The following is a 12,065-nucleotide window of genomic DNA, read 5'->3' as shown; positions in this document are numbered from 1 at the left end:
TTACAAGAATTAGTGACTTTGTATCACGTTTCTTAGGTGTGATACTGGTTGAGGTACAGAGCTCTGAAGTTGGCTGTTGTTTGACTGTCTTTTGGGTTTTAAGCATATCAGATGCTGCAGCTCTTTCAGCACTTAAGCATGCATTGCTACCCACAAACGCTAAATGCTGTGTGTGCCGAGACGTTGGAATAGCTTCAGCATGCCATCTGACTCAGCACGGAAGTGTGAAGTTCAGCAGTAGACACAGGCTGCAAGACGATCAGTCTGTCAGACCACATGTAGGTTTAACCCTTTCCACGTCATGTTTTTGGGCTTCTATGTAGCATCAAATGGCAGGATGATTGGTGAGTTGGGATGGATTTGGATGGAAGCGGTTGTGTCCTAATGAAGATAATGTCATGGCATTTCCCTTGAGAGGCAGAAAAATCATGAGGAACCTCACTCAGGATGACCAGTGTTCTGTCAAAGATTTGAAACTGTATTTCTCCTGAAAGTAAGCCTAGTTCATTACTTTTTCACCAGCCTGCTTGGTCCAGTGCTACATTAAACTGATCTTTACTCCCTGACATCTCCTGTAAATGTCATCTCTGATTGGACTACATACTAGCACAATTGAAGTAAGAACTTGGAAACTTGGAAAAGATTTGATATGTATATTTGTTCTGACCAAGCAGCCGGTCACATCTCAGAGACAATGCTAGTCATCACTGAGTTTAATTCTCTTAATGAACTTAACAATTGGTCTGTGAGTTACAGAGTTGTGTGGTTTTGTGGATGGTTAAAAGAGGCCTGGATCTGTAAAAATCTCCATTTGATGTTCCTTAATGTTCAGTTTCAATGATCCAAAGTCAGTAATCTCAGTGGTAATTTCCCTTCATTTAAAATTTTCCTCAGTTCAGTATTCAGATCCACTACTCCCGAAAGAAAGCTGAAATGGACAGTATCCGGTATCCCTTGAACGATTTGTTGCCCTCATACTGTTCAGTCTAATGCTGGTTTTGCTTTTTTGTCATTTTAGTTGACCGGGCCAAGAAACAGTCAGAAGACGAGTGTGGGGGTCTTACAGACAACGAGAGTGGTTCAGGTGAGTACACTGATCAGCTGTATGTAGTCTGGTATTTGAAATATTGAAATCAGAAGAAAAATTATATTTTATTAATATTGTCAAAGATATTTTGGAATAGCTGTTGCTATGCAGTGATCGTGAGATAGGCACGTATACCAGAGCCAATTCTAGGCAACAGAGTCTTAATAATGTAACAGTTGGACTACAACAATGGAAGTGGAGTGTTTTCTATGTGGTCCATGCTAAGATATTATAAGCAGGGCACTCGTAAAGTAATGTGGTCTTGGACTTTGAGGGTCAGGTTGCTGGATATCTGCTGCACAGTCTGATGTGAGCACAGAAGCTGAAGAATCTGCACTGTTAAGAAGCCGTTGCTATGAAACTTCTAGTGAAGACTTAGCGGCTGCTGCAGTTATTTGCAGTGTTGCAGAGATTAGCGATGGCACTGTAATTACTTGTAGTTCTGAGTTCTGTGTATACGAGGGGGTACCCAAAAGAAACCGAACTTATTTTTTTTTAAACTTATTTATTCAAATTTTAAGCACAATTCTTCAATCCCCTTCAAAGTACTCTCTACTTACACTAATACACTTGTCTAGTCTTTTATTCCATTTTTCAAAACATTGTCTAAATTCATCTTTTGAGATGCTTGACAGCGCCTCTGTCGTTTTTTCCTTTCATGTCTCTTTTCATTCGAGGAAACAAAAAAAAGTTGCACGGGGCAAGGACGGGTGAGTGTGGAGGGTGAGGAACAGGGGTCATACCATTTTTGGTCAAGAATTGTCATACAGACAGGGCTGTGTGAGCAGGGGCATTGTCATGATGGAAAAACCAGTCACCCAACTGCCACAAATGTGGCCGCTAAGCTCCAAGTCACTCCCGACAGCTCCACAATTTCTTCAGTGGTCCATCATCAATCTGCCTTGATGATTTCACGAATTTTTTCAACATTTTCATGTGTTCGGGCCGTGGAAGGACAACCAGAACGAGGTTTGTCATCAATTGACATTTCACCATTTTTGAAACGGGAAAACCACTCAAACACTTGAGTTTTCCCCATAGCATCGTCCTTATACGCCGTTTTTAACATTTCAAGAGTTTCTGTTCCACTTTTCCCCAGCAAAGAGCAGAATTTCACCACCGCACACTGTTCACGAAAATCAGTCATTGCAAAAACGACGATCACACAAAACAGTTGTCACTATAAACTCTGCTGAAACTAGTCGTTACCTTCTGAAGCAACGGTAGTTGGCTTATCGACTCAGGAATGTTAGCTCTATACGCTCATAGCGGCAAAACGCGGTATTACAAAAGCTCTACCCACAAAAAAATTAGTTCGGTTTCTTTTGGGTACCCCATCATAAGTGGTCAGTAAATCCATTCACCAATCCGAACCTCATCCATAGTCATACATATATATGCAATAACTCTGAGGTACATCAGACCTAGTGCAGGCGACCTTAAGGAAGAAAAGTAATATATGCTAAATAGAATCTCAGTTTGGCAGTGACGCGATAGGAGGTTGGAGGAAACTGCATAATGAGGAGCTTCGTAACTTGTTCTCTTCTCCAAGTATAATTAGAATTATCAAGTCAATGAAGATGAGTTGGGCAGGGTATGTAGCATGAATGGGGAGACGAGGAATGCATATAGGATATTGGTGGGAAAACCAGAAGGAAAGATAACACTAGCAAGACCAATATGTAGGTGGCTGGGTAATATTAAAATGGGTCTTAGAGGGATAGGATGATGTGATATGGACTGGATTGATCTGGCTCAGGATAGGAAGCAGTGAAGGTCTCTTGCGAGCACGGTAATAACCTTCAGGTTCCATAAAACATTGGGAAGTACTTCAGCAGCTTAGCAACTGGTGGCTTCCCAAGAACTCAGGTCCACAGTGGTCGGTAGTCTGTTAGTAGTCATTATTTAATGACATCTAGTACAGACAAAAGCTAAGCAAAAAATTAAACGTGAGAAGTTGAGAGAATTCTATGCCCACTCCCTCCCCCAAGAGAGATTGGTAGCAGACTGCAGTTACTTGGTTTCAATGGCAGATCGCCTCGTACTGGCTCATGAAACACTGCTCTTCTGTCGAAGCATAGTTTGAGAAGCAGAGGTTTTTTTTTCAATAATGCAATGTCCTTTCTTATGCATGGTGGAATGCAAAAATCCATCTGCATCTCGGGTTGCCTGTTTGCGGGGGACTTTGGAACTTCCCTGCGTGACGCATGGGATGTGTCTTCATTCTCACCATGCTGAAGTATTTGACCACAGTTCCACCAGTTAGGATCATGAATGCAAAAATGTTCAGATTTTGTGTTCTGCCATGTTGAGCTATTTTTTATATTATATAGGCCCAAATTACCTGCATAAAATAAATTCTGAGGCCAAAGAATAAATTGAGAAACATTTGTACATTTGCTCTCAAATCAATATTCCGTTTCGGTCTTCCTTTCACAGCTGATGAGCTGATCAATTTGAGAAGGCCCTCCCACAGTCAGTAAAGGGTACCAATTGCTTAAGAAGTTGCTTAACTTTCTGAGATTTATTGTGTCTCCAACATGAAGCTCGTTGAAATGTACCTGGGAAATTTCTGAAAACAAACTTACCATGTAGTGTCTAGCCTCAGTTACGTAAGTGTAATAGTACTCAGTAAGTATTGATGTTATCCAGAGGGCCTTTTTTTTTTGGTACAGGTTGTCTATAAAAACAAACTACTGTGAATTTGTTTTACATCTGAATAACACGATGTACTAACATTGGCACACTTGCAGAAGTTTGTAGTTGTGTGAGCTTAATTAGATCCATGCCATGAAGATGTATGGGGGGGGATATATGTTCATGCATTCTTAACATCAGCACGAGATAGGTGTCAGAGTTCTCAGCTTCACCACCATTTGTTTAGCCGCTGGCAGAAGGACCTCTGGTGCTAATTGTATAGCAGGCTAGATGAACCCCAGACCCAATCTGGACACTATGAAGAAGGGATGATAACTCTGCTTGTGCCATGAATTTAATCCGTGATTCCTCTGTTGTCCAGTCAAGAAAACTGAGATTAACGGCTGTGGGGATCCATTTTGCTGACCACGTGACACCCTCTATCCACAAAAGTTGGCACGGACTTCACTGACAAGTGGCGGTTGTTCAGTTGGTATAGTTTGCTTGCGGATTACAGACCACGGAGTTTTTTTTTTCTCCGTCTGTTGTACAGCTGGTAGCTTAGTCATAACACTGACTGAGCTATCCAGGCAGACTGTAACACATACTGGAAAGCAACTTGGAGTGATAGAGAATTTATAGTTTTACTTCCTGAGACCATGAAGAGTGACAGGAAAGTTTTTCATTACAAGGTCTGTGAACTGACAAGCACTTTGCGTCCTAGCTTCATTTTGTCCCAGGTTAAGGATTTATTGCTCAATAGATCTTCTGTGACTGTTATTGGCAATTGCACTGTCATTTTACTTCACTGCTAGTGACTGCGTTCTATTACCTTGCAATAATGGGGTTGCTTATAGTCTTATTTTTGTGGTTCAAGAAAATGAAACATTGTGTTGTAATTGCGTGTTATTTTGTTGTTGCTTTCACTAGCAGGCTAAACATTGTGTAGGATTTGAGGCTGTCAAGGTTTGTAATGCCCTCTGGTTTCAAGAGAGCCTGACAGTCTGAAGGAACGGTTTCAAGGTGGGAGCAGAGCAAGTAATCAGCACAAGTGAAAGACTGTACTCGTCAAACAATTTTTATCATTTACAATATTCTTTTGGACAATGTGAAACCACAGTGTTTTGGAAATTGGGCCTGTTTTGATTCTCTATCACTGGAACTGTTATTTGAAACATATTGTCACAATTTATGTATGTGATTATAGATGGGGTTTGGGTTGATGAATGCATTTATTGACCATTTATAAACACGACTTGGAACTACAAGCAATTAAGAGCGTCATTTCTAATCTCCTCTGTTCACAAATGACCCCAGTGCCTGCTAAACCTTTTCCAGCCTGTTGTGTCTTCACCATCCATTCCCAGGCAACGGCTTCGAACATTGGAGATTCTTCAGCTTCATGTGCACAGGACCTCTTATCACAGCTGCCCATGCACAGTTGCTGTCAGCTCTCAACTATAGTGCCATCTTTTCTCAGCCTCCCTTGCAAAATTCAGATGAAGTGCTAACCCTCAACTATGAACTGACTCGTTGTCAAAGTCACATTGCCACTGACGGTCAATAAGTCAGTCAGTCAGTCTTGGTGGTGAGCTCAACCTAGGGCTTATGACCAGATATTTTTTACTGTTTTTTACAGTTACGGTCTTGTTATTGTGTTGCGCCCTCTCTGACGAGAGGATAAGTCTTGTCTTTTGTTAGGGTCACTGTGTACAGTAGTAAGTCATTTGTCATAATGTAAACGATATTTACATTTTACATATTAAACGTATATAAAATATATACAGGGCCTCTGTCAGTCCAGGTTCAGCACAGCAGTTTATGCCCTATTTCTAGTAGCTTCTGCTACAATGGCAGTCTAGTCACTCGACGGTCGTATGCTTGACTGCCGCCAGGTTTAAGCCTCTTATACTTTCTATGTCGGGCTTCGCCTTGACCAGTATTGTGAACATTTTCGTTATGATTTTGTATGACTTCTGCTTTTTGCCTGCATAATTTTGTTATCTAATTATATATGTATGGAATTTGTACCGACCAGTTATCTCAGTTCTCTTCTTTATAACAGTTTCTCACAGACCGAAAACACCATTTTCAACAACAACTGTTGTTTAGAAATGGGTAGCATAACACCGTTGTTCTATTATGTATGTTGCTGTCGTTTACAGTCGCTGTTTACAGAGTCGCCACAATATTAAATGACAAAGTTGAGAAGATTACTAGTAATCAGTTTGTTAGATTATCATTAAAAGATCTTCAGAGTTCTGATATCCCTCGATTGTCCCATAGCTCCACGCTGTGCAGAAAGAAAATGTTGACAGGAGTGTATCCGAGAAAATATAAGAGAGTCACATGATAGAGTGACTAGACATGGCGTCTGGATTGGTAATTGGATTTATTGAACACTTACAGAAGATAACTACAAGTAAGTATAGTGCTATCACTAGTTCACACACTTTACACTTCACTACAGCATGCACTGAGTCTTCTCAGCCTGCTGTGTCTTCACTGGTTGTCGCCAGGTAATGGCTTCCAATGCTGTAGATCTCTGGTTGTCGCCTGGTAATGGCTTCCAATGCTGTAGATCTCTCAGCTTCCGTGTTCATGTCCTTATTGGCTGGCGACTGTCTCACAGCTAAACTCAGAGTCAGAGTTATGACTGGCGGTTTACCGCCAATCAGTTCCTCTTGGCGCCAAGTCCTTTGAGACTCACGACCAGTAATTTTTACTTTCCAAGTGAACACTTGCGGTTATAGCCCTTATGTAACATCCTCTCTGATGACAGGTTGGGTCTGTCATTTACAATTGCTGCTGGGCCATGCCAGCACATTCGTTCTCAGGTCCTAGTCCTGCGGGATTCATGACCACCTTTTACTGTCTCAAATTTGAGACTTCCCCAAACTGGAGCACTAGGTCCCCATATTTATATCCCCCAGGAACAGGGTGGCCTGGTTATATCCTCAGGAACTGGGTCACCATTTCGTTGCCTCCTACGACTGAGCCTGAGTTACGACTGATGGACAGTCGGCCAGTCTGTCTTGCAGTAAAGCACCCATCTGGGGCTTTCGGCCAGATCTTTATTACTGTCAGACAATTGGCGGGTTTGTTGAAATGGGGCGCTCCCTCCCTGACGAGGGGACGGGTCTGTCGTTTACAGTTGTTGCTGGCCCTCACCAGCGCAGTCATTCTCGGGTCCAAGTCCCATGGGGCTTGCGATCATATTTTACTGTCTCACATTCGAGACTTCTCTTCTCTTTTCTTCGCCTCCTGCGGCTGTTGACTTGACCTGCTTGTGAATAATAAACCTGTTTACGATGGCTTCAGTGACACATGAAGCCGTTTTCAAAACGGAATTAAGGTTTCACATTTGGACCGCCAAAGGGCATGCCGTTGTTTTTCTGAAGATATCACAAGGATCGTCGCCATGCATCAGTTAAATGTGGTCAAAACTGACTGAGCCGTTTGAAAGGAAATTGCAATTTTTGGAGCCACCAGGAGGCCTCTGTTTTAGAAATCGAAATGCTTCTATTCGCTCGAGTTTTGATTCTCAGCCACACTGATGCACAGTGAAATCCTCTAGGCCTGTCTGTAAACTGACTTCATAGGCCTGTGACTATTGTATGACGTCAGTATCTAGGAAATGCAGCGTGGAGTAAGGATCTGAAAGTAGGCGGTCGTGTTGTAAACCAGGTTGTATCGCCACATTTTCATAGAGGGCCTTAGAAGAACACGCAACACCTCAAGCAGGATGGCCGGAGTCGGCTGGGACTCGAACCAAGTCTGTACCGTTACCGCTGTGCCAACCTGGCCATTTGACTAACTGTATATCGTGGGAGCCGGTATAGCGACTGGCCGGACGGCCGAAGGGTCGGAGTTCGAGTCCTCATGGCGTAAACATTTTTTTCTCCTCTACGTGTCGGTCAGACCGGCTTTGGGACCCATCGAGTGGATACCGGGGGTAATGCAGCCGGGGCCCGAAGCTGTCTACTCACCTCCAGCTAATGCCGGGTCTAAAAAGTGCATCTATACATCCAATCCTTCATATGCCTTCATGGCGTAGTGATTAATTGGTTAAGCACAGGGACAACTTTACCTTCCTTTCATATACCATTGATTGGATTTTGCGATGTGTCCACAAGTAGGTAAAGGTAAAGTTGTCCCTCTGCTTAACTAATTAAGCACTACGCCAAGAAGGCGTATGGGGAAGCGAATGTATAGATCCACATTTTCTTCACCTCGGCACTAGCTGGGGGTGGGTGGTCAGCTTCATTCCCCGGCCGCTTTACCCCCGGGTAAAGAGTCCCCCATACCCATTGGATAGGAGGATGGGTGGGGCCCAAAGCCGTTCTGGACGACGTGGAGAAGAGAAAATTCTTGACCTGACCGGGACTCGAACTCCAACCCCTCGCTGGACCAACTCGTAGCGACTACGCTATCCCGACTCCCTTCCCTCAAATAAAGCTAAATTAGATTGGAAATTGTGAATACTGTGTAATTGAGTACAGCCATTCCGGCTTTATTGCGTCGAGGCTCGCAGAGTGACCTGGTTCTCTTTATTGGCGTTTATACGTTGCCTGTTTTGTGTCTTGTGTTACCGGCCGGAAGTGGTGTGTTCGCGCTGCGGAGTGCAGTTTGAGACAAAGCTTGGGAACCTTGTAACAAAATTATACTGCTCGCCCCCACGCACGCGCGCTAAATATTTGTCGCGATCCCTACCACCGTCTGCTCTGGTGTGCTCTCCTGGGCATCAGTGCAGTCCAGTTGTAAACAAGAAGTTCTGAGCATATTTTCCGTAACATGACACGTCCAACCGTTCCGTTCTTGTTGCGCGTGTATTCTTTGTCGCGTTAACGTTCTTGCCGAACCGTTGCCGAGCAACGATACGAAGATACACATAAAGACACAGACTGATGGAGTACGCCATTGAGAGGGCACAGGTGGCTTGATTTATGTACCAAGTTTCATAAAGATCGGTTCAGTCATTCCGAATTTAATGGGGAGGGTACGCAGACAGCATGGTGATCTGATGGGGTTACTTTCAGTGTTTCTTTTTTCACAATAATGAATGTAAGCTAAAAATTGAGCATATGATTGAATTGAAGTTGTCAAGGGAAATCGAAATACTTGGAGAAAACTTGGCCCTGTGTCAGTTTGCCCGCCAGGCATCATCATTCACGCTTGGCTCTCCAAAATTGTCTCGTTCAGATTTCACGGCTAAAATTTTGTTGGCATTTCTTATCTCTTCCACGCATGTTGTATGTCTTACCCATCAATATTATACACCGTGTTATTGTATCGTGAGTGGTGAGAGTGCGTATGTCCCCCGCCCGCTCGCTGCTTAGTAACGAGAAGTACCATAAATTTACCTTCGTAGGGTCGGAAGGTAACTGACATCTCTTCAAAAGCTGGGACAGAGAGAGGTACATATCAAGCCCATGGCCTGATACTTTTTCGTCCATGGAAGTTATCCAGGGCCCTGAGCAGTGCTCACTAGCCTGGGTGTTTATGAACAGAGTTTATGATGACTTTACATTATGTAGTAAGTGTAGGGAACTAATGTAAACATCGGCCGCCGAATTTTGATTTGATTAATCGAAAGTTGCATAACTTGGTAAAGTGATCTCCAGAACAAATAGTTATAATTGTGATGACGTTAAATCGGGAGGGATGCATGAGAAGCTCGCAGTAGCATCTGGGAACGTGGGAACCATTTCGGCGGTTGCTTGGACAGACATAGGAAAACCAAGAAAACCTGTGTCGAGGTGGCGGGCCGCAGGGCCTTCCGGTTACATACTGACATCTAGCGAGCGGGAGAGAAATCGTGGAATGCGAGTTAAGGGAATCTCAAGGGCAAGAGAGACGTGCGGAGACCCAGAAGTAGATGGCAAGACCTCTTAGATTAGAACGCTTTTCCGGCACCAGTCCTATGCATTGCTTGAAATACGTTGCCGGGCGGGCTGGCTGGCATAGCGGCAACGCTCTAGAGGCGTGCTCGGGAGGTCCTCGTTTCAGATCTCGTGACGGAGATTTGCACGATCTGGAGCAGTGTTTTCTGAGTTTAGTTTAGCCGCGCACTTGAAACATCTTTACGGAGCACCTAACAAAATTCTTGTATATTGTCACGCAGCATGGACGGGGGTTTCGATAATTGGATTTATTGGCCACTTAAAAGTCGTAACTACAAATAACTAAAACACTATCGCCCATTTCCACACTTTACAAATCACCAGTGCACGTCGACTATTGTTTTCAGTCTGTTACAGTCTCCACTAGCCTTTCTCCTGGTAACGGCTCCTAACAGTGGCTGTTCCTCTGCTTCCGGGCTGAAGTCATGAACGGCGGCTTCCTTCCAACTGAACTATTCTTGCTTTGGACTCCTGCACACGAGTTGACTTGGTTTGAGTCTGGGTCTCATGTTACGACAGACGGTTAGTCGGCCAGTCTGTCTTGGAATAAAGCACTCATCTGGGGCTTACGGCCAGATTTTTATGTCTGTGGGACAGTTGCGGGTTTGTTGGTGTGGGGCGCTCTCTCTGACGAGAGGGCGGGTCTGTAGTTCACAATTCCTGCTTACACTCTTCAGCCCACTTTCTCTGTGTACCTGTGTGTGTGTGTCTTCCGGTATCGTTGCTAGACGAACACGTTCTCGCGGCAGCGAATACAACCAACAAAAGAATTGTCGTACGCTTGCGATCCATGTCATATCAATGGGAAGTAGGTAGGCGATTAGTTCTTCCCAGAACTACATGGGTCGCGACCATGAACGACTGTACTGGCGAGGACCAGCAGCAATTTACCCTACCCAGCACTGATTGTTTATATAGTAATTGAATTTCGTTGCACAACGTCGGGGTTGCGGAGCGCTGTTTGGGAAACACTGGTCTGGATACTGTCAGCGTGTAGCATCGGATCTCTGCAAAGAAAGGAGCAGTGCAGTTTCGTGTTAGCGTGATTGCGCTGAGTAATTGTATTCGAGTTTTCTCTCGAAGAGGAACTAAATTTAGAATTTATTGGTTAGAAGTATTGTGGGGAAAGTTTTGTTGCTCTTGGAACATCATGGACGAACCAAAGGCGCTTTTTTATTATTATTATTTTCGTCCTGATGGCCATAGCAGCATCCCGCGTGATTTGCAGGTTTCAAGTGTTCCTTTGGCATTAGCATTGTGCCCTGCATGCAGTACGCTTTGAGCCTTGTCTACTTATCCGCGCGCTGGGATGTCCACCTATTACCGCACTGTCTGTGTCTATGTATGTATTTCCCTTCCAACTTCAGAATTATTTGGCCGATTTTCACGAAATTCTGTTTTCTAAGGACATGAAACTCGGTTCCACCGCAGCGTTATACTTGCCATATTTTGAAAAATAAAATGAGGCTTATGAGATCACCTTGCTGTTTGTGTACCTCTCCTTTTTCGTTTTCTGTGCGGTCCGTGTCGTTTCATAGAAAAGTAGGTGACTGGTTGATCCCAGAGCTTGTTATTAACGCATAAAAATAGAGAACTGTGAAGTGAAATGAACTGGCTTAGACTGNGCTTTTTCAGTTTCTTAATCTATACACAGTCGGTAGGACTCCGCTACCTACACACAGAAAAACGCATACACAGACATCCATGCCTCGGGTGGAATTCGAACCCACGATCCCAGTGTTCGATCGGGAGAAGACACCGTGCGGCCAGTACAGACGCACGCGACGGTATGGGAGACACCACAGCACGCCCTGTCAACTTTTCACTGAGTTCTGTGCCCACATTGAAACAATTCACGTGCAACAACATACATACCTGAAGATGGTCCTTGTGACGTCGAAACATGTCACGTAGCAGTGGATGAAGGGCCTGAATGTAAGAGAGGTGAAAGCGGCCTCCGTCGTCTAGAGGTAACGTTCCCACCTCATGACTCGTGGTACGCGGGTTCAAATACCCGGCGGAGGTCGTCGAATTTTTAAGGGCGGAAAAATTCAAGGAACAAGTCCTTCGGGAGGGACTTTAAGCTGTGTGTCCCGTGTCATAACTTTACGGCACGTAAAAGAACCTCATATCCCCAAAGGAGTGATCCAAATTCCAGGATGTTTCCCGCCAAACAATAGTCTCTAAGGCCTCTGATAGATGGGGGAAGCATTATAGACACCGCTAAGCAAGTGGCCGAACTCGCTTGCTCGGCGGGACTGATGGTACGCACCATTTATCGGTAGGGTATAGAGACTGGTAGAATATCATAGAGGGAAGCACAATAGATCAAACTGGTCGCGGTGCATGGGGAAACCCACCCTCAAAATGACTAACTAACTAACTAAGAGAGGTGAAAGCAGAAGCCGCTCGCGCGGACCGAAGGGTGTGTTTGTGTG

General features: G+C 44.3%; 1 protein-coding gene across 7 annotated transcripts in view; it reads left to right on the top strand.

Annotated features, from left to right (window-relative positions):
* Window positions 1–12,065, top strand: part of LOC111868402 (rho guanine nucleotide exchange factor 12) — a 443,237-nt gene that overhangs the window by 147,285 nt on the left and 283,887 nt on the right. For all 7 annotated transcript variants that reach the window (XM_023859003.2, XM_023859000.2, XM_023859001.2 and 4 more), the window contains one exon: window positions 1,019–1,084. In XM_023859003.2, the coding sequence (XP_023714771.1) occupies window positions 1,019–1,084 (66 nt within the window). The remainder of the gene's footprint in view (window positions 1–1,018; window positions 1,085–12,065) is intronic.

Source organism: Cryptotermes secundus, unplaced genomic scaffold (genome assembly GCF_002891405.2).
Source record: "Cryptotermes secundus unplaced genomic scaffold, Csec_1.0 scaffold58, whole genome shotgun sequence".
Classification (NCBI taxonomy): Eukaryota; Metazoa; Arthropoda; class Insecta; order Blattodea; family Kalotermitidae; genus Cryptotermes; species Cryptotermes secundus.
Note: the sequence above shows the minus strand (reverse complement) of the source record. Positions and strands in the feature narration are given on the sequence as shown.